The sequence below is a fragment of the Saccopteryx bilineata genome, chromosome 4, assembly GCF_036850765.1.
Source record: "Saccopteryx bilineata isolate mSacBil1 chromosome 4, mSacBil1_pri_phased_curated, whole genome shotgun sequence".
Taxonomy (NCBI): domain Eukaryota; kingdom Metazoa; phylum Chordata; class Mammalia; order Chiroptera; family Emballonuridae; genus Saccopteryx; species Saccopteryx bilineata.
In genome coordinates, this window is record NC_089493.1 from 131,686,126 (window position 1) to 131,712,708 (window position 26,583).

Genomic DNA, 26,583 nt, shown 5'->3' on the forward strand with positions numbered 1-26,583 from the left:
CTTGGCTTCCCACTGGACTTGAGAACCCAGGAGTATCTCCCTGGAGACCCTGCACCTCTACTTCTCCCTCTGTAAGAAGCTATAATAACTGAACGGACCTTATGGGGTTGCCGGAAGGATTAAAGGAAGGAGAACCACTGTGCCTGCCCCTGGGGAACGCTCCGGATTGTCGGGTTAGGGGACAGACCCAACTCCACTACCTCCCCTCTTTTCTCCACAGAGATAGTAACATGTTTGGGGGCTTTTTCATTAACTCTGTGTTTGTGGGGTCGCCCACACTGACACAGGTCACTCCAGTGGGTCTATTTTCAGTGTTACGTAGTATTCCACTGGGTGATTAGGCCACATGCTATCCATGCCTTCTCCCAACACTGGGCACTGAGGATATTTCTAGTTCTTCACTCTTACAAACACTGCCTCTGTGAACATCCCTGCACATGTCTTCCATGGACACATCTCTTCAGCGTGTATAGCCAGAAGGAAGTTGTTGAGTCATGGTGTCTCTGTCTTTTCAGCTTTACTGGTTAAGCACCTCATTGCTGTGCCATTTCTCACCCTGGCCAGCAGCAAGTGTGGTCTTAGTGCCCAGGGGCATTGGGAGAGAGCAGTTTTTATGCCCATTTTACAGACAGGACAGGTATTAGTTACCAATTGCTTCATAACAAATCACCGCAAAATTCAGGGGCTTCAAAGGACAGATATTTATTATCTTGTGGTTTCTGTAGGTCAGGAATCCAGGTGAGGCTTAGCTGGGTGCCTCTGGTTCAAGGTCTCTTAGAAGGCTACAGTCAAGGTGTCAGAGCTCCGAGGCTGGACTTGGGGAGGGTCCTCACCCAAGCCTGCTCATGTGGCCACTGGTGGGTCTCAGTTCCTGGCGAGGTGTTAGTTAGAGAACACCAGTTCCTTTCCATACAGGGCTTCTGGACAGGGAGGCTGGCCCCGGTCACAATAAACAAGCCAGTAACAGAGAGAGGGCACCTAAGATGGAAGAAGTCAGAGTCCCTTTGGAACCTGATCTCAGAAGTGATGTATCCCTTCTGCTGTAAATGAGTCGGTTAGTCCAGGCCATTCTGAAGTGTAGGGGATTGCACATGGGAGGGGCAGGGAGGAAATACCAAAAGGCAGCGACTATCAGGGCTCATCTTAGGGGCTGCCTGTCATAGGGCAGCTGAGGCTCAGAGAGGTGAAGTGACTTGCCTAGGGCCACACCGGTGAGAAAGAGAGCTAGGACTGGAACTCAAGACTGCTTGGCCCCAAGGCTAGACATCTTTCAACATGCCATGCTGCCTTTGACTTCAGTTAATAATATGTAGGTTCTGCCTGACCAGGCGGTGGCGCAGTGGGTAGAGCGTTGGACTGCGATGCGGAAGGACCCTGGTTTGAGACCCCGAGGTCGCCAGCTTGAGCGCAGGCTCATCTGATTTGAGCAAAAGCTCACCAGCTTGGACCCAAGATCACCGGTTCCAGCAAGGGGTTACTCGATCTGCTGAAGGCCCGTGGTCAAGGCACATATGGGAAAGCAAACAATGAACAACTAAGGTGTCGCAACGCACAATGAAAAACTAATGATTGATGCTTCTCATCTCTCCGTTCCTGTCTGTCTGTCCCTGTCTATCCCTCTCTCTGACTCTGTCTCTCTAATAAAAAAATAATAATAATAATATGTAGGTTCTGACTTAAATTAATAGGAAAGTCTCCTGCACGACAAAATCCAGGACAAGTGCTTAATAAATGGATCTGTTAATCATGCTGCCTGTTTACATGTACAGTATTAGCTTAAGTTACCCCTGACATGATCCAGCCAGGCCCGGGCTCCTGGGAGAACTGGCTCTGCTGAGCCTGGAGCCCAGATTCCCAAAGAGCTGGGGAGTAGTCCCTTCACATAACTGCCTTTGTGTTTGCTTTTTGGTTTTTGCCCTTTCATATGGGTGGGGGTGGGGGTATGTGTAATGGAGTGCACACTTCCCTGTGTTCTAAGGAGCTCTATGCAATGTCACGAATATCAGATATTTTCCAGAGGGACTTTGGGGTGAGCAGGGCCAATGAGTGCTTTCACTGACTGGCCCCAAGCAAATGTCCAGCTTCTTGGTTACTATGGATAAAGCACCCAGGGACTCAGCTCAGCAAGGCTGTGTGGCCCAGCTGAGCAGGGGCCAGCCCTGGGACCCAGTCTCTATCTCTCTATGGGGCTTCTGCCTTGGGCCTCCCCAGAGCCTTTTGACACCCCCAGCCCTGATTCTTAATGAGATTCCAAGTAATGGGGGCTGCTGCCCATGTTGCTTCTAGATCAGTGAGTGTCACTGGTGCTGGAATATTTCCAATGGAGGTGAGGGGATGTGGTAGTTGAGGCCTCAAGAGTACCTCTTGGCCCCTTCCCCAGGGGAACCCATTGGTCTGTCCTGATTAATGGATTCCAATCAACTTGAATTTGCACACATCAGACCCTCTGGAATCAGGGCTCTGGGCTGTCTGTGGAAACTGGAGGCAACTCAAGATCAGCCCCTGCCTTCAGGGTATTCCTCATTCCCAGAAGAGGAAGAACTTGGTCAGGGTCTCTCCTAGTGGGAATGCTCCCTTACAGAGGAGGGCCAGCAGGCTCAGGGGCAGACAGCAACTACACCAGGAAGTATAACAACCATGAGAATACCTGCATTTGTCAATCAACTACTGTGTGCCAGGCCCAGCATCCAGTACTGGATTGATATTATAAGTCATGCGATCCTCACACTGATATTCGCATTTTACAGAGGAGGAAAGTGAGGCTCGAAGAGGTGCCCAAGGACACAAAGTCCAGCTCAGAGTAGGAGACCAAGGTGCTTAGAGCAGACTTCTGGAAAAAGGGGGCCACATAGGGCCTTGATTTTGAAGGGGAGGAAGGGTTAGAATGCAAAAGAGTGGGTCTAGGGTCTGAGAAAGCTGCTGATGTCAGGACATGCCAGGGGTGGGTACTGCCAGGAAAGAGGATGCCCCCAAAGATATAAAGGGGAACTCTCTGCACCCTGCCCTTGGAGCCTTGGCCTCAGGCCAAACCATATGGGTGTCCCTTCATGTGGCACATGGCCACATCCAGCGTAAGCAGCCACTGTGCAAAGATGTCCCCTTCAGCTGAACCCCAACACCCTTCCCTATACCGACTGCCCCTCACAGGATATGGCAGACAAAAAATACAGGGCGGGGGTGAACCTGGTTGAGAGACCTTGAGTGAGACCTTTCCCTTTTAGGGATCTTGACTGGACCCTCTATAACATGCCCAGGTGGAACCCTAGTATAACTGAGACCCTTCTGTCTCTTGGAGATGGGGGTTAAGAGTTGTCAGGAAGGCCCTGACCCTGGCCACAGCTCCAGACCCACCTCCTAGAGGGGATTTGCCTACCACCCCCTCAAGAGCCCCCCCACTCCATAGCTGCACCAGCATGGGGCTCTGTCTTATGGATTTTCTGCCATTTCCTGATCCACTTGACTCTCTGGGACTTCATTATACCAGTGGCCACAGTGACCCTAGCATGGAAGGCCGCAAGATCCTTGGGTGAGTGCAGGGCTTCTGCTGTGGCTCCTGAAAGCTCCCCCCCCCCCCCCAAGGCTCTGGGGCTTCAACCTTTTAGGGACTCAGGGTGCTTTAAGGAGCCCCATGTGAAATCTCATCCCCTCCCCAGTATTTAGATGGGGCTCCAGAGACCTGCACTTAGAGATCTCCCTCAAGCCAACACCTCATTGCACAGCTGGGGGAACTTTTGTCTGGGGGGGGCATCGACCCCTCAAGGTCACACAGCAAGTTAATAAGAGCTCACAGTCACATTCACAGCATAAAGTGGGACATGGGGACTCAGCTGAATGCCGGCCACAACCCACTCCCCCAACCTTGCTCCAGGCCCAGTGCTGTTGCCCAGCCCCCACCTTTCTACTGGGCCCCTGTGTTTAGTTTCCCTTGCTAATTAGAGGTCTCAGCAGTGACTTTACTGCCCCAGCCATTTTAGAGCTGTCACTAATTTTGAGTGCCTTCAAAAACAATCATTATTGTAAAATCCCACAAGCTGCTGCTGGGATGCAAGCCGACAGGACCAGCACAGAGCAAGCATTCTCCCATTCCTTCCTAGGCTCTTAGGAGACCAGCCCCACCTCCTGCATCCTCCACAGGGCCTAGGCTCTGACCTCAGAAGCATAGCTGAGCTTCAAACCCAGCTCTCCCTCTTGCACACAGAGTGAACTCAAGCAAGTCAACAGTTCTCTCAGAGCCTCAACTTTTTCATCTGTACAATGGGGATAGCAGCGCCAGTCTTGAAGGGAGAAGTATCTAACGTATAGCTCAGGGCCTGGCTTACCACAAGGGTGGAGTAAAATGTTAGAGAGCCCTGGCCCCTCCTCCAGAGCTCCCTGGCAAGCCCATTCCAGTTTCTCTGCTCTGCTGGAAGCACTCAGAGTGCAGCAGGCTATCTCTCTCTCCTAGCCATCAGCTCAAGAGTAACTAGGATTTGCTGAGTTTTCACCCCAAAGTCAGGGTCTCCGCTGTGCCCACCCATGAAACATGTTGTCTCAGGCCTACCATTGGGAGCTCTGACAGGAGCCTTGCCTTGAAGGTGGGTTTACCCTGGAGAGAGGAGACAGGAGTAGATGCATAGGTGGAGACAGGGAGAGGGCACGCCAAGCAGGAGGGCCAGTAAGGACAGAGGCTGGGAGCTGGGGGTGAATCTCCTTCAACCTAGCTCCTGAGGGTCCTTCCCTGGTTGCATAAGTGACTTACTGGGCTGGGTTACTCCCCTGTGTCCCCATGGTCCTGGAGACTACCCTACAGAATAGGAGTGGATGGGTTGGGCTAACTAGGTTACAGCTCAGTAACAAGCCCCCCCCCCCCTTTTATAAGGTCTCTGGGAATAAGGCCAGGAGCCTGCATACTCACCAAGCCCATGCTGGATCCTCAAAAGGGCCTTTCTTCCAAGTTTACCCCCCAAAGCCTTCCCCTCTCCATTCTCTCATTGGTGACATAGGGATGGGTCATTTCTTTTGGAGAAAGAGGGAAGGGTTTGGTTACTGTTCAAGAGGTAGAAAGAAGGCAGTTGGACAGCTCCTCCCAGACACAAGTCTACTGTAATGCCTGAAAGGATGCTTTGGGGTCCCAGAACACCCTCCCCAGGACGCCATCTTCCTCGGCAGGCATCGGGGAGCTGGGTGGGGGGACCCTGGGCTCGCCCCCATTTCTCCGCGGAGATGACTGAGGCAGGGAGCAGGTGAGTCGGGGGCGGATACAGGCCACCCCAGGAATAGCCAATAGCCCCCGCCCGGGCGAGTCTGCGCTCACTCGCCGGCGGCGCCCCGCACGCAGGAGCCGGAGCGCGTCTATTCGTGTCGGGCGGGTGGGAGGCCGCGGCGCGAGGGGCGGGGGCTCGTGGGCAACTTACTAATAGCCCAGGCGGGGGAGCCACGAGCCTGGTAGGGGGTCTAGGAGGCTTGAAGTGCAGGGGCCTGGGAGCCGCCTTCGCGGGGCTTTCAGAGGGAGAGAGCCCGCTTCTCCTCTTCCCCTCCCGCTGCTGAAGTCCTCTGCCAAGCCTGCCCCCTGCTGGTGATCTCAGCCAAATCCCCTTCCCTATACCAGCTGTGCAACCCCAACCTCTGAGCTGAGGATCCCCTCTGTCCGTCACGGGGGGAGGGCGTCTAATGCCAGGGTTGCTGGAGGATGAATGTGGAGGTCACGGGCAGCGAAGCCTGGGCGTCTGCTGGGGGGGGGGGGGGGCGGGGAGGGTGGACGCAGACCTACACGGCAGGACATGGCTTCCCAGGCAGAACTGTCTCTAGCTGCGGTGTGGCAGCGAGACAGGGGTATCCAGACTCTGTTTAGCTAGAAGAAAAGGTCTGTGGCACACTTTGGGCCGCATGCGTGACGCTAAACGGTCAAGAAGCGGGGGGGGGGGGGGGGGGGGGGGGGCTGGCGGCCTCACCTTACCAGCCAGGTACAGTATCTGCAATGAATGTCAGGCATGTTCCACGGGAGGGGTGGTTGTGTGGGCACTGAGAGCAGGATCCTAGGGTCTGTCTTGAGACTGAGAGGCCTGGAGCCATTCTCCGCCCTGCCCCCAGCCTCAGCTCCTATGCCTGCCAGCACCCCTTCCCTGTGGGCCCAAGAGGTCAGGAGCACTTGTGTGCTAAAGGAATGTACTCCCAGCTGTGGAGAAGGGGCAAGTGTCAGTGTTAGTGGTTATCCTGATCAAAACTAGCTTAGTGTTGCAGGGCTTCCAGCTACAAGGGGATGGAAAGGGGTGCACAGTGGAAGAAGGTGAGGTCCCAAAGGTCCTAACCTGCTCTAGCAAGGTGCTTTGCCAAGACACCCCGCCAGATCCTGCTGGTCAAGGAGGATCTGGGTGTGAGAAGAGTTCCCATTCCTTGGGCCCATCTGAGAATGTGGCCCCAGACCTGGATCCCTGGATCTTTGGGGTGTAAGGAGGACTACCAAGCCCAGGCGGAGGCTCTAAACTCCCCTTTGCTGTTCCAAGGGTGCAGTGTCGTGGCCAGAGCAGGCCAGAGCGGCCTGCTGCCCTCTGCTGGACAGGAAGCCAGGCTGGGCGGGGACTGGGCTGCAAAAGAGGGGAGAAGTGGGGGCAAGTCCGGGTTTGGGGTAAAGCCACTGAGCTGGCTCACCTTCCTGGCCATCCTCGGAGCTTTCCCATCTATTTGCCTGACCTCTAGGTCTCCGGCAATTTGCAGACATTTCCGAGAAGGCGCAGGGCCGAGACTCCAGGCCTGACCCTTCCCACGCTGCCCTCCAAACAACCCTGACCGGGTGGGGAGCTTTGCCTGTTCACGTGCGTGTGTCCGTTCACACGGCAGTGGGCAAGGACCCTATTTAACACGTGTGAACACACACGAGCTCACATGCACACGCATATAGCCACTCCACAGGGCGCGCGCTCACAATAGGGTAGCGTTGGCCGGGGATTAGTCCCGAGCCCGGACTCGGAGGGGCGCGGCTCTGTACAGGGCTAGACACCCGGGCGCCAGCTTCTGCGCGAAGCGGGCGCGCCCCTCGCCGACTTCGGCGCTCGGAGGGTGCGGAGCAGGGGCGCTTCTCGTTCTTCATCCCCTTCGCAGAGAGGAGCTGAGCCCCCAGCTCGCCTCCCCCGTCCTCAGCTGTGCGGCCACGCCTTCACCTCCCCCTCCCGGCTCCCGCCGCACGCTCGCTGCCTCCCTCCCGTCCTCGGCCCCCTCCTTCCCAAGCTCGCTCCTCGCGCTCCCTCCCCGCGCCGCGGCAGAGCGCGAACCCCGAGCGGAAGCCGGCGCGGGAGCCGGAGCGGGCAGTCGGCGGCGGGCCCGGGCTGCGGAGCGTGCGAAGTCCCCACCCGCGCCGCTCCCGCCCCTCTCCCGACGCGGAACTCCGAGCAGCATGCGCGGCCGTGGCCCGCGGGCCTCAGCCCCGGCCCCGGCCCCGCCGCGGAACGCTCCCGGCCTCAATCCCGGCCCCAGCGGCAGAGGCAGCGGCAGCGCCAGGCCGGCTCCGGGCGCAGAACCAGGTTCGTGGAGCCCGTATAGCACGTCCTGAGCGCTCCCGCCCTCCGCTCGCAGGGTCCGCGGCCTCCTGGTTCCCCACCCCGAAGCCCGAAGCCGGCTCCGGCTGGGCTCCTGCCGGCTCGGGCCGGACAGGTGGACGGCCAGCTCCGCGAAGGCTCACCGACCGACCGACGGAGGTGTCGGCCCAGGAGGAGGGTGCTGGGCAGGGGCTGTGGCCCGGCCTGGGAGACATGCAATTGGTGACCGAGCCGAGTAGATGGACGACGGGCCCGAGATGCAGGTGAGCCCACGGCCCAGCCCAGAGTGAGCAGCCTCACGACGAGTGCCTCTGGGAGCCACCCATCTGACCCTCTTCAGGCCTCAGAAATGAAGAGCCTTCTTTTCCCATACCCCCACCCCAATGAATTCCAAGTTGGCTAGCTGGGAGCCAGGAGCTGTGGAAGGGCCCCCACCAGCGTCCCATTTTGGCTCGTCCTCCTTCCCCTCTACCAGGGTATGGCTCCTGCACAGAGGGCTTTGTGGCTTCCCCCTGCTACAGACCCCAGATGCCCCCAGGCCCCTGAGCCTGCATCAGACACCCCCAGGCAGGTGGATTCAGGTTAGGGGCCGGCTTTCTTTACTGGCTCCAAGCCTGGGGGCCAGCTCCCTCCCCTCCCAGGGAGCAAACCCTAGTGGTGAAGAGGAGAGGGGAAACCTGAGGCAGGGAGAGTAGAGAAGAGGGAATTGGGTCTGTGGAGGATCCAGGAGCCCTTTAAGGGCCTCCCCTTTGTCTGCCTTCTGCTGGGCTTTTCACCTCCTCCTGCCCCACTTTTTATTCTGAGGCAGAGTGGGTGGGAGGTGGGAGCCAGCTGAGAAGAAGGAGGTGAAAAGGGAGCCTCCAGGCAGTTGCCCCCTCCCAGGGTGGGTATGGGACCCCCAGGAGATGCATTCCTCCAGGTGGTTCCCACTTTAGGGAGGGGTGAGGCCAGACCCAGCGGGCAGTCCCTCCCGGTTCTTGCCCTGGGTCCCGCAGCCCAGCCCCATTCAGCTCGGTTTCGCCTGCAGCATCCCCCCTCTTTGTTCTCAGAGCTCCTTGGGTGGGGGTGGGGAAGAAGGGCATCTTGGAGGGTGGGAACTGCTCTGCCCTGATGGGGTGGGAGGGCAGTATAAGCTGGGCAAACCCCTTCCCTGCCAACCCAGCCCTCCCTCTGTTCTCTTCTACTTGGCTTGCCAGAGGGCATGCATCCCAGCCTAGCCCCGGGCTCAGGGCTCAGCCCTGCTGGTCATTATGCTAAGAGTTCCAATGTGCCTGGGAGCGATGAGCCTGAGGCTTCCCCTCATCCAGTGCTGAGTGCTGGTGAGGGAAGGAAGGGTGAGCTGTTCTAGACCCTTTGTCCTTGTGCCGGCTGAGCAGGTGGGGAGTTCTCACACCTCTGGGAGGAGGCCAGCTCTGAATCTGCTGGGACAGCTTGCTCGGCCTCCCCATGGCCTAAGGCAGAAGAGAGGAAACAATGTGGAGGAAGGGAGGGGCCAGAACTCCTTGGAACCCAGATGCGGGGCAGGGGGGACAGGCTGCTCCAGGCAGCACCCAGCGACCCCTCCTGGAGGGGGCTTAGCAAAGGCCAGGGCAGGCCTTACTGTATTGTTGTTGTCTTGGCCCCCTATCCCACCCTCTGCCTAGTTAAGCGTGAGGTGGGCTTGGTCAAGGCTGCAGGGTTCCCCAGGACTTGGAGTAAGGGGACGCCAAGTTTTAGGGGACAGCCCAAGTGTCATGCCTGGGCTGTGGGCTGGAGGGAGGTGGAGAGACCATTCCACCCCTGGTACTTGTCTGGTCCCAGTGCTCAGCTCCGCCATCTGCCTCTGAAGACCCATTTATCCTGTAATAGATACTGCCTTCTACAACCCAGAATTCCAGAGGGACACACACACACACACCCATTCGTGAGGGTATTTGCTCACCATAAAGCCAGGCGGAAACCCGGTGTCCTCAGCCAGGCAGTTGGCTGGGAGAGGACAGGATGCTGCGGCTGCATTCCTGCTGAGAAGTGAGGCCACTGGTGACTTGAGTGATGTACGCCCAGGCCCCCTAGAGGCCTGAGGCAGTGTCAGATGCTGGGTGAGGAAGTGGGTCACAGAGGGCTAGGAAAGGGTCTGGGAGGAGCAGCAGACGGTGGTGGTGATTTCAGAGTCAGAGCCTTGGTTTCCTGGCCACAGTCTCTGGGTCTGTGTGCCCTGTGTGTGGCACATCTATGAGAGGATAGTGGCCTTCCAGCCCTGGGGTGCCTCTCCCAAAGGCTTTTAATTCTGTTCCCACCAGTAAGTCCCTTTACATATTCTCCCATCACCAGGCTTGATCTAGCACCCTTACCCAGAGGCCCTCCCCTCCCCTTCTCCTGGGCCCTCCTCTAGGAAACCTCTCTGGCTACTCCCAGTCATGGGTTCTCCTCCAGGCATCCACAGCGTAGAACCATGCTGGTTTGCACCTAACATCACTCTGGCCCATCTGTTCATGTACTGATCCCACACATCTTGGCTGAGCAGCCTGCTCAGCTCTGGGCTAGGCCCTTCTGTGACTCCCAGGGATTACCTTGAACACACCTTGGGCAATCCTGTGCCTGTCCCCTGAGCTCCCCAGCCTGGCCCCTGGAACAGGGAAGACACTGGGAGGCACCAGGAAGTAGCTGTTGGCTTGTGGCTAGGACCACCCAGAGGAGACACCAGTGTCCTCAGCCTGCATAGATGGACAGAGCTGGGTGACGGTCAAGGATGCCCCAGGCAGGAGTAGAGGAGAACCAAGGCAGAGTGTTCTCACAGAGGAGGATGGAATTTGTTCCTGGGGGCTGGGGTGGTCAGGGTCCCTCCAGGAAGAGAGAGGCTGGCTGGGTCCTGAAGTGTAAGCAGGTGTTGCAGAGGCTCTGAAAGTGGCGGGGGCGGGGTGGTGGTGGTGGTGGTGGCAGAATCAGGGACAGCGCTTTGGAGAAAGCATGTAGGAGGAGAAGTTCGTTTCCAATGCATTCAAGGCATTCTTGATGCCGAATGAGTGAGTAAATGAATGAGCATCCTCAGGCGCGATGGACCTGATGGAGCTGTGCTGACCACAGTCTCTTCCCCATGGGTGTTGAGATCCTTCCCTTAAGTCACTTAAGTCTCAGCTCCATGTTGCCTTGCTCTGTGACTTTGGGCAGGATCCTTCATCTCTCTGATCTTCAGATTCCTGATCAGCATTAACCTCTAAGGTCACCGTGAAGATTTGGTATGTTAATATATGCGAGACATTTAGAGTAGTACCTGATACACAGTGAGCTCTCAGGAAATGCTGGCTTCTCACAGTTTCTGTCATGAGCTTCTCTCAGACTTACCTTTGCAGGTGGTGCAGACATTTCATTGCATAGCTAGAAAATGGAGCCACAAAAGTGGGACACCTTGTGTGAAGTCCTGCTAACAGGTGTGGAGCTCAGGCTATAATGCCTTCCTCCTCTGGGGCTCTTGTTCACTGTTCCAGATGTGGCGTGCTAGTTAACTCACCAGTGTATTTAGTATTAATATAATAATAATAATAACACAACAATTGCTGTGACCTTACTCCCAAAACTGAATGCTAGCGCTTTAATAACAAGGTACCTCTTTCCATGTGCTTCTCCTCACCTCATTTACTGGCATCTCTCTCTCTCTCAGGCATTTACGACTCTAAATGATCTAGTTAGCATTTCCTTGTCTTTTTAAAAATCATATATTTTGACATGTAGAAAGTGTTTGATTCAGGTGATTTCAGAACGCTGTTGGAAGAACATGGAACTGTCTGTAGTCCTCTGGAATTTGCTTTTTTTCTTCGACACATTTGTTTGTCTCTGTTGCTGCAGATAATAGTAGATGCTGTTCATTTATTCCCACTGGTGCATAGGGGTCTGTCGTGTGGTCACAAAACAGTGCAGTTTCTGTTCTTCTGTTGATGGGCACGCAGGTTGTTTTCCTTTCTGCTCTCACAAACGGTGCTGCTATGAACCTGCTTGTCCAGCAATCTCCTGAGGCAAAGCATTTCTGTGGCACAGTACAGGGAGCGGAATTGCTGGGCTGGGCTGGGGCAAGGGGGTTACGTGCTTAGTCGCCTTTATTAGAAGACGAGAAAACATGCCAGTGTTTTCCACATTGATTGAACCTTTTGTGTCCTTGGCAGGAGCTGATGTTCTCGTTGCTTGGCCCCTCACCCACTCTCCTGTGCTTGGGTTGTCTTGACTGTCACTGACCCAGTGAGTGTAAAAGGATACACACCATGGTCTTGATTTATGTTTCTTGGATTCATGGTTTCTGGAGTATGGGGTTGAGATGGGTAGCTGCTGGTGAACATGTGTTCCCAAAGAGACAATCCTCTTTGCACCTCAGTTTTCCCAGTTGTGGGGATGCTACCGGGACAACCCCCGTGCTAAGGGATGGGCAGTAACCGTCAGGGAGGATGTCCCGGTGAAGTGGGAATGGAGGAGGGGCCAAGAGAGCTTGAGTCCCTGTGCGTTATGAGTCAGAGGGACCCCAGTCATCTGTGCTCACCCCAGGACGGGCAGGCAGGGTTCTGATTTGGGAGATGGAGGGAGCCTGTGCATCCACAAGACCCTGAAAGCCCAGCCTCAACACCCCCTGCACAATGTGGGGCCACACCCTGGTGAGTGCTCCATAAGTCTGGTGACTTGGGGAATGAAAAGGGTGGAAAGTACATAGAGTTTCTTCTCCCTTCATTCCTCCTTCCTGGGGATTCTCCCTGGTTGCTCTTACCATTGTGTGACTGAAGGGTGCCTGAGCAAGCTGGCTCCTGGGCATTTTCAAGAGCCCCCCCCCCCTTCACCCAAGGCCCTCTACCTACCCACAGGGGCTGAGAAGCCCAGTCCCAGCAAGGTAATTTGGGATGGCTCCCCATACTAGCCTGGTGCCTCTGCCTGCCTGGAGCAGGTTAAAGAGGAGCAACACGGCTGGTGGAATAATTATACCTATTTCATGTGACACCAAAATTGATTGCCACCAGGGTGACATTACCAGGGCATTGTTCCTCGTCTCCAACCTCTTATTACATGTTATTAGGGTGTGTGGTGTGTGTTTTTCTACTTTTTCCTGTTTTGGGGAATTAATCTCTCTGCCACCTCCTCTGCTTTCCCCTGAAGAGAACCTGCCAGCAGCTTCAGGAAAGGGTGGGGCCCCCCAAAGCCCTCCCCCTGCCAGGCCTAGCACAGGCTGCAGGTGCACTTGGGGGCTGGATGTGAGCTAGGGGTACCTCAGAGCTCAGAGGGGCCGCTGAGGTATGGATTCCAGCAGGAGAGTCCCCAGTGGGTATGTGCTTGCATGCCTCTCATGACAGGCTGCTCACTCCCTGTTTACCAAGGCAGATCTTCCATCCTGAGCTGTATGACCTTCCCTTTGATCTCTCACACCAAGCAGTATGGGCCTCCCCTATAACTCTGCCCTTTGGCATGCACTGGACTCAGCATCCTTGAACTTGGGACACCTCTTAGACATTTGCAGGTGTACCAGGGCCCTGCCCCCACCCCTGGGCTCCTCAGAAACAGGGTAGCTGGGTGGTGGCATTGATGGCACCTGAGCAGAACACAGTACCTATATGTGTCTGCCAGAGGGGTAACTGCCTCTTGTGACTGAGCTCAGTGTACCAGGTTGGAAAAATGGGCTTAGGCAGGGAGTTGGCCAAGATTCAGTTGAACAGAGGGCTTTGAACAGTGAGTGCCAGGAGAAGAGCAACGGTTTTTATTTATAGTTGGCATAGCTCGCTAGATCTCAGTTTATAATGTATTGGGCAGTTGTTTTTAAATATTTTTTCCCTTTTTGAGGCAGAAATAACCCAAACCTTCACTGGTTCCTGAACAAACCCCCCACTGTGTTCCGCTGGCACAACTCTGGGGAGGGAAGGTGGCCTAGTCAAGAGGAGGGATTTCTCCCAAGGCCCTGGTCCTGAGATGCTGCAGGACACTGAGGCCCTGATGGTCACGGGCCTCCATTTCCTCACCGGCATGGTGGTCTCTAGAGTGTCGTGCCTCTGAATCGGATAAGCCCGGGACCTTGGGCAGGGAAGCTAATGGCCTCGAGCCTCAGTTTTCTTGTCAATAAAGTGGGTTTAATGCTACCTCCCTTACAGGGTATGTGTGTGAGTGTTGGTGGGATCATTTTACAAAGCACTGAGTGTGTGTATTCCATATAAATTTCTCTTCCCTCCCCTCTTCTCAAACCTGCTGCCCCCAGCCTACGAGGGCAATGTGGAATCTGCCACTGCTCCCTCTTCAGAATGAGGAGTTTAGGGCCCAAGATACAAAGCCTTTTCCCGTGACCAAGCGGCTCAGCAGGTCCTTGAAGCTGAACCAGGCAGAAGGCCATATGCATGCGATGTGTCAGGACAACCTGGAGTCTAACTGCCTAGGGCTCAAACCCAGCTCTGCCATATATCACTACATGATTGGGGGCGAGTCACAACACTGCTGAGCCTCTGATCTCTAACCTGTGAAAATGGGGATAATAGTCCAGCCTCATAGGGATTAAAAAGTGTGTTGCTGACTGTGTACGATGCTGGCTGTGTGACCTTACACAAGTTACAGTACCACCTTGTGCATGTGTTCTTTTCCATCTGCAAAGTGGAGATAGTCGCAGGACCTCCCTCACCGGGCAGTCATGTAGTTAGATGAACTTAAATATCTAAAGCACTTGGAATGGTTTCTGACACACCAGGGCTTTCCAGTTCTCATCCTCACTGTGTTTATTAGGTCTCCGGCCTTCAAAGCTCGTGCTGGTTCCCCCACTCACTCCCCTGTGCCAGTTCTCCAAGGCTGTGACCTCCACCCCTCTCCCAGGTGCGTTGGAAGTTCCAGGACTCCAAAGCCTGAGATATTTCCAGGCACAGGAGCCCCGAGGGTTAGGCCAGCTGGGAGGAGGCCCCAGAAGCCCCAGGAGGGTGTGAGGGGATGAGTGGGTGAATGAAGATGTGGGGACGCGGCAGGGGTTTCTACCAGGCACCTCCCAAGGGGCCACTGACCTGGGCAGGGGATGGGGCCAGAGGCCTTCAGGGCCGCCTTCCTGTCCCTAAGAGCCTGGGTTGGTATCTTGGACCTGGAGAAAGGTGGGGAGGGAAACATGAGGGTGCAGGAGCTGAGTTTTCCTTGAGCCCCCTAAGGCCACCACATGTGTGCTGGCCTTCCCCTCCTCAGTTCAAGGAAAGCTCCAATCCCAGCAGGAACACCATTTGTTGAGGTGGGCCCAGCACGGGACACCAGGGAAGCTTCCTAGAACCAGTGGCCCCTCTACCTCCTCTCAGGCTGGCTTCCAACTTGCTGGCTGGTGGCTCTCCTCAGAACCACCCTGGGGAGGGGCAGGCAGAGCCCACAGTGGTCCAGGAATCAGTCAAGGTCGCACAGCAGGACAGAGGTGCACTGGCTAGAGCCAAGACCTGTGACTTGGAAGCCCAGTGCTCCCTGGAAGTGGCTGCTCTAGGCCTTGCTCTACCCCTGCCTCTCCCCACCAAGCTGGCCACTCCTAGAGGGCAGACCTATATATAGAAGCCTTTGAACACAAAGTTACTTCAATAGTTAAAATTCATAATTTATCCTGCTAATGGCCTGGCCAGAAGGCTGGCACCTCCTAAGACGAGCTATGCTCCGGAGGGATGGGTGGTCCTCAGATGCAGGGGGCCAAGGCTACACAGGAGCAGCTGCAGTTGCCTTGGGTGGGGGCTGGTGGCCCAGTCAGCACCCTCCATCCTGACCCCAGAGAAGAGGCCAGGTGAGCACCTCTGGGAGAGGACTAAGTTTCCAAGTGCCCCTAAGAGATGGGGCTGGTGGCTCTGGGCCAGGGAGGGTGGGGAACATCAATAGGAGTGTCAGCAGGTGCATACCCCCACACTGGCCACATGCACCCCCCCAGGGGTCCAGCAACTCTTTGCTGGAACCACGAGCAAGAGGAAAATAAAGAAGTATATATGACAAAGGACATGCCTCAATTTTCCTCCAGGTTCATGGTCTCTCTCTGTAGGGGGGACAGCTGGCTGAGGGAGAGAAGGGAGAGAGAGAGAGGGGACTGGCAATGGCAGACAGACCAGGAGACAACTGATGCAGCTTCCCTTTTTGCTGGAGCCTAGCCTGGGCACTGACTCCTCAGGGTCGTCTGGGCACTGACTCCTCAGGACTGAGGTACCCCGTTAGCCACTCATTCACCCCTCCACAGGGATTAGTCCTAGAAAACCACATAAAGTGTCCTGCCCCTCGGGATTTGGAGTGGGAGAGATCACTTAGGAGTCCCTGTCCAGTCATGTTTACCCCACACACCTCCATTCTCACTGTTCCCTCCATCCAGATGCCCTCCTGCTGCCCCTGCTTGGCCTGTGGAAATGTTTGTAGTTCAGTGAGCTTTCCTGATACCTCCTTCATAAAGCATCTGTGAAGAGCATCAGCTGGGGTCAGAGCAGCTCAGGGAGCTGTCCCAGCGGTTATTCGATGGGCTGTCTTGGCCCCTAGGAAGGTGGCCTAGGAGCACTGAGCTGCATCAGCCCCAGTGCTTCTCCGGGGAACACAGATTTGGGGGCTGCTGAAGCTCCAGCCAAGGGAGGGATGGAGAGAGCTGGGCACACCAGCAGTGCTCGGTGGGGCAGCACCTTCCTGGAGGCTGAGGGGTCTGCAGGAGCTACATTCTGAAGGCCAGGTGGGAGACGTTCAGGCCCAGGTGACCACCCTGCCGCCACCAACTCCTGGCCCCGTGGGCCACGCTGCCTGTGAGTGGTTACACTTTCCACTGTTACATTCCTGTCATTTCATGAAATGGACCCAGCTGCCTACGTCACGCCCTGGAGCTGAAAGCAAAGAAGGGACCTCAGAGGGGCGGGGACTTGAAGACACAGCAGGTCTCTAGCACTCTGCCCCTGTTCTTCAGTGACCCGGCATGAGCCCCTTCCCCTTTCTGAGGAATGAGAGCTGCTCTGCGGGGTGGTAGTGAAGACAGGTGTGTTCATAGGCCGGGGTTTTCCATAGGCGGCATGAGCAGCTCAGAGCATGGAAGTTGAGTCTGCAGGGCCAAGCTCCACTGTCCCCAACTCCCGCCGCCCTTCCTGCCCCATCCCTACCACCTCTGCTTTCTCTGCCTCTCTCTTCCTCCCTTTCTCTCCTGTTTTCCCACCCTGCGCCTTGTTTACGTCACCTTCTCCCACTCCTGCTCTCCTGGTCATGTCCTGGTGGCGGACCTGAGCCAGCCCCTGGCTGTCTGGTAGGAGCCCTCAGCCCCCTTCCCAGGCCTGTCACCATCTTCATCAGTCTTTGCCCCACCCCACCCCCCAACTCCCCACTGCAGACCGGCCACAGGGTCTTAGGGTGTCGGGTCAAGCAAGATGAGATCTCACCTACCTGCCTCACCTTCCAGGCTGAGAACCCACAGGCCCTGGTGCCCCAGCGATGGCGGTGGCACCTCCCTGCCAGACATCTCATGCCGTGTGTGCTGGGGATCCCTGAGGTCCCCATGTAATGCTGAGTGGGAATACTGTGAAATATTGATACTGGAAACCTAAAATGACTAAACCTCCCCTTCACTTCATCTGACCCCAAATTAGGCGAGATCCTAGCATGGCCAGAGTAGCGGGCGCGGGAGAAGAACATGGTAGAAAAACACTGAAAAAATCCAGTGTGTTTGACATACCATTTTCAGATAGCTTTGGACAGGTTTGCGGAGCCAGGGTGCTTAATCACAGTTATGTGAGCACAGGTGCCTTCCTTCAGCATTGGGGCCTTGCCCTCTTGCTAGCCTACATGCCCACTCCTCCCTCCCAGTCTGGTCTGTGTGTCTGAAAAAGTCCCCTTGCCAGGCAGCTCCTGAGGCAGAAACCCAGACCAGAAGAGCGGAGTACTGGCTCTTCCTAACTCTGCCTAGCCCTAAGGCAAAGGAATTCCCTTTTGGAAGCCTCAGTTATTATCTGTAAAATGGGTGACAAACGTTCCTTTGGAATGCTGGTGTGAGAGTTTCTGAGGCAGTATGTACAAAGCCCCAAATCTGGCTGGTGCTCTCTGCAAATGTTAGTCCCACCCGTTTTATAAGAGCAGGTGTCTGAGTGGCATGTGTCAGCTGGGTTAGGGTGTAGAAAAGACACACCCTGGCCCCCAGGAGCCTCCAGACTGCCAAATAAGGTAGATTCAACTTTGACCTTCTTCACTGATTCTCCAAGTCTACCCACAGGGGATCCCACCCACGCCCTTTCTGTCTCCACCCTGAGCCTCAGAGGAAGCAGCCACAATGTGAGGGCCTCTGTGGGTCCTTCTGGCCCTAGTGGAACTGCTTTTGGAGGCCTGGGCCCCCATCCCCCTGCATTCCCCAGCCATGCTGGGCATGTCAACTTTGCAGCAGGAGAAAGCCTGGCATCTGTTCTGGGCTTTCTTGGGGAGCTGGGATCCCCCCTCTCACTGTACCGTCAGCAATAGGCCAGAGAGGACAGTCACTGCCCCTGGTCACACAGTGGAGCAGCCAGTGTGGGAAGAAGCCGAGCTGGGCCATGTCTACCCTAGGATGTGTGTGAGGGTGTGGTGGTGGCAGTACCAGTATGATGAGGGTAACGGTTGGACCAGTGCTCTGGGGCTGGGAGGACTCAGGCCGCTGTGGGTCTGAGCTTTGCATCCCAGCATGGCTCTCCTCCACCCACCCACTGCCTGCCTTCAGCATTTATTTCCTTTGTATTTATTGGCCCAATTTTTAAACTTCTGCCCTTGTGGGAAGCCCTTCAGCGGGGCAAGGATCCAAAATAAAACACTGATTAAAATGCATAAAACACGTCTCGGAAGCTGCAGGGGAGCCCGCAGGGCAGAGGGGGCCAGGATGGCCGGGACAGCCTGTCTTCCTCGCAGAAGCTTTGGTGGCCCTTCAGATGTAACCCTGCCACACCCCTAAGTGACGGAGACCCCATGGGCATGCTCTGCTCCAATCTGTCAGCTGGGACAAGCCCCTCAGCCTTTCTGGGCCTCTGTTCCCCCACCTTGCGGGACGGCCACATGCACACGGTAAAGGGCGAGGCAGTTCAGAGCACGTGCCTTCAGAAGCCTCCCCGGTCCTGGGGAGCACGACCCAGGCCCTGAGGGGTGAATTGCTGGGCCTAAGGGTGGCAACCACATGAGGCGACACAGACTAGCATGTCTGCCCACACATCTGAAGGCCCAGGCCTCTTACTGACCAACCACATGCTCCAGAGTCAGCTCTGTCAGGGACTTCAGGGCCTGTAAAAGCCCAAGCACTCACACTTCCTTGCAAAGAACATTCACGGGGTTCTGCATGTGCCATTCCTTGGTTTGAGGCTGCACCACACCACTGGCCCTTAGGTGCATCAGCCTCTAGCAAGTAAGATGTACCCAGGACTGTCTGACCCAGAATTAAACGTGGAACAGGGGAAGGGCCAGGTGCAGACACTTGGGGCATGGTTCCCTGTCCACTCACATCACGCCTTTAATCTTTATTTTAGGTTTCTGCCATTCTTTCCTGACTGGCTGGCCTTCTATAGTTTTGTCTTTTTATTGTCTCGTTGGGTAACTTCACTGTCCTTTGGCTCAAGTTGTTTCTAGAATGGTGTGTACTATACACCAGTTACATAATATCACTACTAATACATGGAAGGGGCTCCAGTGTTGGGGGTGAGAGATGATTCCTGGCTGAGTAGGTCAAGGATGGCTTCATGGAGGAGGAGGCCTTTGGGGTGGAAGGTCACCAAGGCTGCTAGGGCAGGAGGCTGAGAGAGTTCTCCAATCAGAGATGGCTTTAAGCAGGAATGTGAAGATAAGGTCAGGACAGCTGGGCAGCATCACTGGGCATAGGGTAGAAAAGGAGGTCAGTAGGTAGTTTGGGTCAAGATGATGGGGCTTCCTGGCCTATGAGGGGCTTACCGGCATCTCAGGTGGCCTGTGCCCTTGCTAACTAATTCCTTAGCCCCCCTCCTCCTGCAGCCCCCACTCCTCCGACAAGCACAGCCCCTAGCTGGGTGCTAAAAGTTCTATTCACCTCCCCAGGTCTCCAGCCTCACACCCACGGCAGCCTCAGCTGCTGGCCCAATTACTTATTGATCACCTGTCAGAGTGTTTGCTTTTCTGGTGGGTCACTGAAGTGTGTGTGACTGTGGATAGCGGCCAGGTGGGGGTGGGGTGGGAGGACAAACCTCAGAAGAGTCTGGAGAGAGAATGAGAGGGGCTGAGGGGAGAGGCTGGACAGAGCCCATGGTGATAGCAAAACCTTGCCATTCCATAACATGTCAAGTGACAGCCAGAGCCCTTCCTAGTTAATCAGTCATTTAGTCGATCTACAACCAGGGAGCACCTGCCAATCCTGGGAGACCACTGGAGCATTGGAATGTATGTGGATCCATTGGAATCTGACAGATCAGACCTCCAGTCTGAAACACTCCCTCTGTACGGGCTGGGTATTCTTGGGCAGCCACAAACCCCCAAGCTTCAGATGCCTTAAGGATTGAAGTGTGGATGCTGAGAACTGTGGGCTTGAGAGCAGAGGCTGTGCACAGGTGTGGGGGAGGCTGGGGTGAGGGAGGGCCTGAGCCAGGGAGAGAGGCCGGTCCTCCCATCCTGGCTTCCCCCTCCTGCTCTGAGCCCACTCAGGACCATGATGTGTGGGGTGTTGACAGGCAGTGAGCCTCACCAGGGGTAGGGGGCTGCAGCTCGGTCCCAGGGGCCACCTCATCTTAACCCCTGCCGTGGGGAGAAATCTAGACCAGCTCTCCCAGTCCCCTCCTTGCCTTACTGGGCCAGGTTTTTTTCATGTGGTGGACCAGGGAAGGGAAGGAGGAGATGAGGAGTACATCTGGGCACAAGTGTGAGCATGTGGCCTCTGAATACAGGCTGGGAGACTGTACTGGAGGTGGAGGGGCTAGCTTCGCATGCCCCTTGCTCATGCCCCCTGCAGCCTGTGCTCACACTGGGCCCTGGCACTGTCATTCTTGTCAGAACCACCCAAGTTCTGTGTGTTCCCTAGGGCCCAGCTATGCCAGACCTCATGTCCTCAGAGCTGCCTTGAGGACCAGCCTCTCCAGGTTGCCCGTGCCGTCCTGGGCTTCTGGGGGATCTCACTGCCTCCCTTGGATTGGCCGTTGCACAGAACTCTTTCCTAGGATGAGGGTGATTGGAATCCCAAGAGACAGAGCACTGGAGGCTGGCGAGCTCTTTGGAGGGGAGCACATGTCCTCCTGGGGATCAGAGCAGTGGGCATGGATTGGGGCCCAGAAGACGAGGTTTCAGACAAGCAGAGTAGTGGCAGTGCAGGGGCCAAAGCCAGGAGAACTCACACTCTTGAGTCCTGTGCTCAGGAGCCCGGATGGGGTGCTGTGGGGACCCCAGGAAGGAGAGAGTTAGAGAGGTACTGTGGTGGGGGGCATTAGGCCTGGGTCCCGGCTGTCTGGGGGAAGTGCCCTCCACTCATGTAGAAGCCCTGTGGGGAAGCTGGTTCAGGAGCACTGATTGGTACCACTAGGTTTGCTGATTGCACTGAGTTCAGGCTGTGGGCTCAGCTGCAGTTCTGTGAGGAGGGGGTCATTGTGTCTGCACCTGGGGCAGCTCAGGTGACAGACTGAGGTGGGTCCTGGGCAGCTTCAGAAGCCTTTACCCGCAGGCAAGGAGGCATGCTCCTCTGCAGGCTGTTCCAGAAGGCCTGAGCTTGGAACCTCTTTGGTCCCTCTGTGAACCCCAAAACAAGTCAGCAGGTCTGGCTTTATGCCTGATGAGCGCCAGGGGAGGCAGTGACTCAGGAAGTAGAGGATGAGGGGGTGGGGTGCACAGTGCACACCTGGAGTCCATTTATAAATCATAAAAGTAAAAGAGGTTGGTGCAGCCTGGGGGTTGGTGAATCCCAAGGGTCTCTGAGATTGCCTGGTCCCTTCCGGGAACCCCTCCATCCCAGATATACTAGGAAGGTCCTGCAGGAGGGCTCTGGGTAAGGTTAGGGGCAAGGAGGAAGCAGCATAGAGTGGCACGGCAGGGGGTTCTCCCTCCCCACAGCCATCTAGACTTCACTGTTGGGTCCCAGGCTGGTATCATATGCCACTTTGGCCCATCACCTCTCTATCTGTGTCAGGGACATTCTGAGGGGGCAAGAGGGCAGGGGTGGGGGAGCACACAGGGCTCAGGGTGGGGTCCAGTTAAATATTATCCTCTGACCACCCCTTCTATCCTGTGTTTGCTCTGGGCTGCAGGTAAGCAAGAGGATGCTGACAGGGGGCGAGAAGAGCATGCCCAGCCCCCTCCTGGCCTGCTGGCAGCCCATCCTCCTGCTGGTGCTAGGCTCAGTGCTGTCAGGCTCCGCCACGGGCTGCCCACCTCGTTGTGAGTGCTCCGCCCAGGACCGCGCTGTGGTGTGCCACCGCAAGCGCTTCGTGGCCGTGCCTGAGGGTATCCCCATAGAGACCCGCCTGCTGGACCTGGGCAAGAATCGCATCAAAACCCTCAACCAGGATGAGTTCGCCAGCTTCCCGTATCTGGAGGAACTAGAGTTAAATGAGAACGTCGTGAGCACCGTGGAGCCCGGTGCCTTTAACAACCTCTTCAACCTGCGGACGCTGGGGCTGCGCAGCAACCGCCTGAAGCTCATCCCCCTGGGCGTCTTCACCGGCCTCAGCAACCTGACCAAGCTGGACATCAGCGAGAACAAGATCGTCATCCTGCTGGACTACATGTTCCAGGATCTGTACAACCTCAAGTCGCTGGAAGTCGGCGACAACGACCTCGTCTACATCTCCCACCGCGCCTTCAGTGGCCTCAACAGCCTAGAGCAGCTGACACTGGAGAAATGCAACTTGACGTCTATCCCTACCGAGGCGCTGTCCCACCTGCATGGCCTCATCGTCCTCCGGCTCCGGCACCTCAACATCAACGCTGTCCGAGACTACTCCTTCAAGAGGCTATACCGGCTCAAGGTCTTGGAAATCTCCCACTGGCCATACTTGGACACCATGACACCTAACTGCCTCTACGGTCTCAATCTGACATCCCTGTCCATCACGCACTGCAATCTGACCTCCGTGCCCTACCTGGCCGTGCGCCACCTGGTCTATCTCCGCTTCCTCAACCTCTCCTACAACCCTATTGGCGCCATCGAGGGCTCCATGTTGCATGAGCTGCTACGGCTGCAGGAGATCCAGCTGGTGGGTGGGCAGCTGGCCGTGGTGGAGCCGTACGCCTTCCGTGGACTCAACTACCTGCGCGTGCTCAACGTCTCTGGCAACCAGCTGACCACACTGGAGGAGTCCGCCTTCCACTCGGTGGGCAACCTGGAGACGCTTATCCTGGATTCCAACCCGCTGGCCTGCGACTGCCGTCTCCTGTGGGTGTTCCGGCGCCGCTGGCGGCTCAACTTCAACCGGCAGCAGCCCACATGCGCCACGCCTGAGTTCGTCCAGGGCAAGGAGTTCAAGGACTTCCCCGACGTGCTGCTGCCCAACTACTTCACCTGCCGCCGCGCCCGCATCCGGGACCGCAAGGCGCAGCAGGTGTTTGTGGATGAGGGCCACACGGTGCAGTTTGTGTGCCGGGCTGATGGCGACCCACCGCCTGCCATCCTCTGGCTGTCACCCCGCAAGCACCTGGTCTCTGCTAAGAGCAACGGGCGGCTCACAGTCTTCCCCGATGGCACGCTGGAGGTGCGCTATGCCCAAGTACAGGACAACGGCACCTACTTGTGCATCGCAACCAACGCAGGCGGCAACGACTCCATGCCTGCCCACCTGCACGTGCGCAGCTACTCACCCGACTGGCTCCATCAGCCCAACAAGACCTTCGCCTTCATCTCCAACCAGCCGGGAGAGGGAGAGGCCAATAGCACCCGAGCTGTTGTGCCTTTCCCCTTCGACATTAAGACCCTCATCATCGCCACCACCATGGGCTTCATCTCCTTCCTGGGCGTCGTGCTCTTCTGCCTGGTGCTGCTGTTTCTCTGGAGCAGGGGCAAGGGCAACACCAAGCACAACATTGAGATCGAGTATGTGCCGCGCAAGTCGGATGCCGGCATCAGCTCCACTGACGCGCCCCGCAAGTTCAACATGAAGATGATATGAGCATGGGGCTGGCTCCCTTCTTGGTCCCATACACCCCTCCCTGCCCTCATCTCTGTCCCATCCCCCACCCTCACCGGCTGGCTGCCCCCCTGGCCCTCACTGCCTTCCCTCTCTCTACTGGGACCTCAGACAGATGTCGTGGCCTGGGGGACCCCCTGCAGCGGCCACACGCAGGCAGACTGACAGCGGGAGCTGACAGACTGACCGGTATGCAGCAGCAGTCAGCAGTTCAGTTAAAAAGTGGTGAACTTCCTCTGTAACTAGGGTTTCAATAATGATGGATTTTTATGAAAACTTGAAATAATAATAAAAAAAAACCACAACTATTTCCTACAGCTAGTTGAAATGCAAACCTTTGACGTCCTGATTGCCCCAGGGCCCTCTTCCAGCTCAGTTTCTCGTTTTTTCTCCTTCTCTTCCTCCTTTCTCTTCTCTTCCCCTGAGGGGAGGGATCACTCAGGAAAACAGGAAAGGAGCTTCCAGCCCACTCCCCCAACCCTTGCCCCACCCTCACCCACCCTGCCAGGGTAGCCTATAGGAGCTGGGAGCAGACAGAGTGGCAGGTATGGGCCCATCTCCCCGCCGGCTGTTTGTTGGGAGCAGGTGGAGGGGACAGGTTGCCAGATAGGGACAGGGCTGTCTGCTGAACTGTCAAGGGTCAGGAGCCTGGTTGGGTGTGGCTGATACTCTGGACAAGGGCTGGGTCCTCCCAGAGGACTGCACAGTCAGCCAAGAGGTCCAGGGTCTAGACTAGAGGCAGGGATGAGGCTTAACTTCTGGTCCCAGCTGTACCAGTGACTTGCTGTGTGGCCACAACGGGTCCTTGACCCTCTCTGGGTTTCAGTCTCCATATCGGTACAGATGGAAGCATCACTCCCTGCCCTGCCTACCTCACAGGGCTGTTGTGAGGAATGATGAAATGTATGTGAAACACTTTGTAACCTGTAAAGTGCTGTGCACACACGTGGGTGACTGCTCTCATTATGGTCATTATCTCATGGTGGGGAGGGGGTGAGCCTCCTCAAGGGGTCTCCATGGGCTCAGGTGGGGGTGGGCCGGGGGAGGGCCTGGTCAGGGACTTCCAGAAGCTCCTGCCAAGGCAGTGGCCAAAGGCATTGGCTGGATGAACTAGGCTTTAGACCTGCAGGGGTGTCCTGAAACCTGTGAGCATCATGGCTTCTACCACCTTTGTTGTGGGATCCCCCTAGGCAGAACACCCCTGTCGCTGTGGCTTGGACCTATCCAGGGATTGGGAATGTCAGCTCTTTCCACAAGATTAATCAAGTGCCTACTGCATGCCACTTCCCATGTAGAGTGCCCAGACTTCGGGGCTAGGAGTGGCGGCAGTTCTGGGGCTGACCTTAGGACCACTGTAAAGCCAGAAGCCACGGCCAGGGCCACCATCAGAGCAGCCCAGTCCATGCAGGTTCGCATTGGATTCGGACAGTCGGTAAAGAAACAATGGAGCCAAGAACTGATGGGCTGTCATCTTTAATTCTAGCTTGCACCCGGCGGGCAAGTAAACTACACACTGGGCTCCAAAACCCACTCACATTCAGTGCTCACAAAGCTACTGACTTATCCGAGTTTCCTAGAATCAAAGGTTTCTAGCTTACCAGACTTATTCTTCTCAGTTCCCCATCTCCTTCCTTATCCCAGATACAAACTCTGCCCAAACTGGCTTCTCTCTCAGCACTCTGCCATCTTGGCTGCTTCTCCTGGCCTCCTCCACGTGGCCTTTCTCTGCTCTCTCTTGCTAATCTCAGGAACCAAGAGCGCAAGCTCCCGCTCCGACCCCATTTTATAGTGTAGAAATCCAAACCCTTAATCCAATATACATAATAGGGAAGTCTCTAATACAAAGTCACTTCTCTGAGGCATGATTGGATTGTACCACCCCACATCAAAACGGGTGGGAAAGGCTTAATCCCAAAACCGAGCCCCAGGCTACAAACACATTAATATCACCTGGGCAACGGCCTCCACGTGGGCAGCTCCACTTTAACAAAGTGAGCATAATACATTTTATTTGCCCAACAACCACCCAGACCCAGGTCACCAGCCCAGCTCTGACTCATTTTCTGTGAAGCCACACTCTGAGCCTAGCTGGGTTGTGAAGGGTTCTGGACCGAGATCTACTTGCACATGAGCTAACCAGGAAGGTCAGGAGTGGCCATGCCCATTCACACCAAACTCAGCCCTGAAAAGGGATGCCCTGTAGGACAGAAGTACGGAGAGCCAGACAGGTAACCCTGTCACATTATCTGTCTCAGATTCAAGGTCAGGTCTGAGTGACTTCCTGTCCTAACCCTTACTTGCTCTTTGGGATTGTTACTGAACTTGTGGGATCTCAATCTTCCTGCCTGCAACACAGAGATAGTCTTCAGGCCCTGGCCGGTGGCTCAGTGCGTAAAGTGTCGTCCAGCATATGGACGTCCTGGGTTCAGTTCCCGGTCAGGGCACACAGGAAAGGTGACCATCTGCTTCTCCCCCTTTTCTTTTCCCCTTTCTCTATCTTCCCCTCCCGTGGCCTGATTGATTCGAGAACCGGCCCCAGGCACTGAGGATAACTTGGTTGGTCCAAGCATGTCAGCCTCAGGTACTAAAATAGCTTGATACTCGAGCATTGGCCCCAGACAGGGTTGCTGGGTGGATCATGGTCAGGGCACATGCGGGAGTCTGTACCACTATCTCCCCTCCTCTCACTTAAAAAAAAAAAAAAAGATGGTCTTCCTGCTTTGAGTGATCAGGAGGTTAAACGAGGGAGCCTAGGCACGTTTGTTGATTGGTGCAGTGCCTTGCATTCAAGAAGCCTTCGGCCCTGGCCGGTTGGCTCAGTGGTAGAGTGTCAGCCTGGCGTGCGGAAGTCCCGGGTTGGATTCCCAGCCAGGGCACACAGGAGAGGCGCCCATCTGCTTCTCCACCCCTCCCCCTCTCCTTCCTCTCTGCCTCTCTCTTCCCTTCCTGCAGCCGAGGTTCCATTGGAGCAAAAGATGGCCCGGGCGCTGGGGATGGCTCCTTGGCCTCTGCCCCAGGCGCTAGAGTGGCTCTGGTTGCAACAG

General features: G+C 56.1%; 1 protein-coding gene across 13 annotated transcripts in view; it reads left to right on the forward strand.

Annotated features, from left to right (window-relative positions):
* Window positions 1-24,473, forward strand: part of LINGO1 (leucine rich repeat and Ig domain containing 1) — a 231,060-nt gene extending 206,587 nt beyond the window's left edge. For 10 of the 13 annotated variants that reach the window (XM_066278278.1, XM_066278280.1, XM_066278282.1 and 7 more), the window contains one exon: window positions 21,665-24,473. In XM_066278278.1, the coding sequence (XP_066134375.1) occupies window positions 21,677-23,521 (1,845 nt within the window). In that variant the 5' untranslated portion in view covers window positions 21,665-21,676 and the 3' untranslated portion in view covers window positions 23,522-24,473. Of the gene's footprint in view, window positions 1-7,105; window positions 7,775-11,696; window positions 11,721-21,664 lie in introns of those variants that run through there. The other 3 variants (XM_066278291.1, XM_066278277.1, XM_066278289.1) reach the window with 3 other exon arrangements.
* The last annotated feature ends 2,110 nt before the right edge of the window (window positions 24,474-26,583 follow it).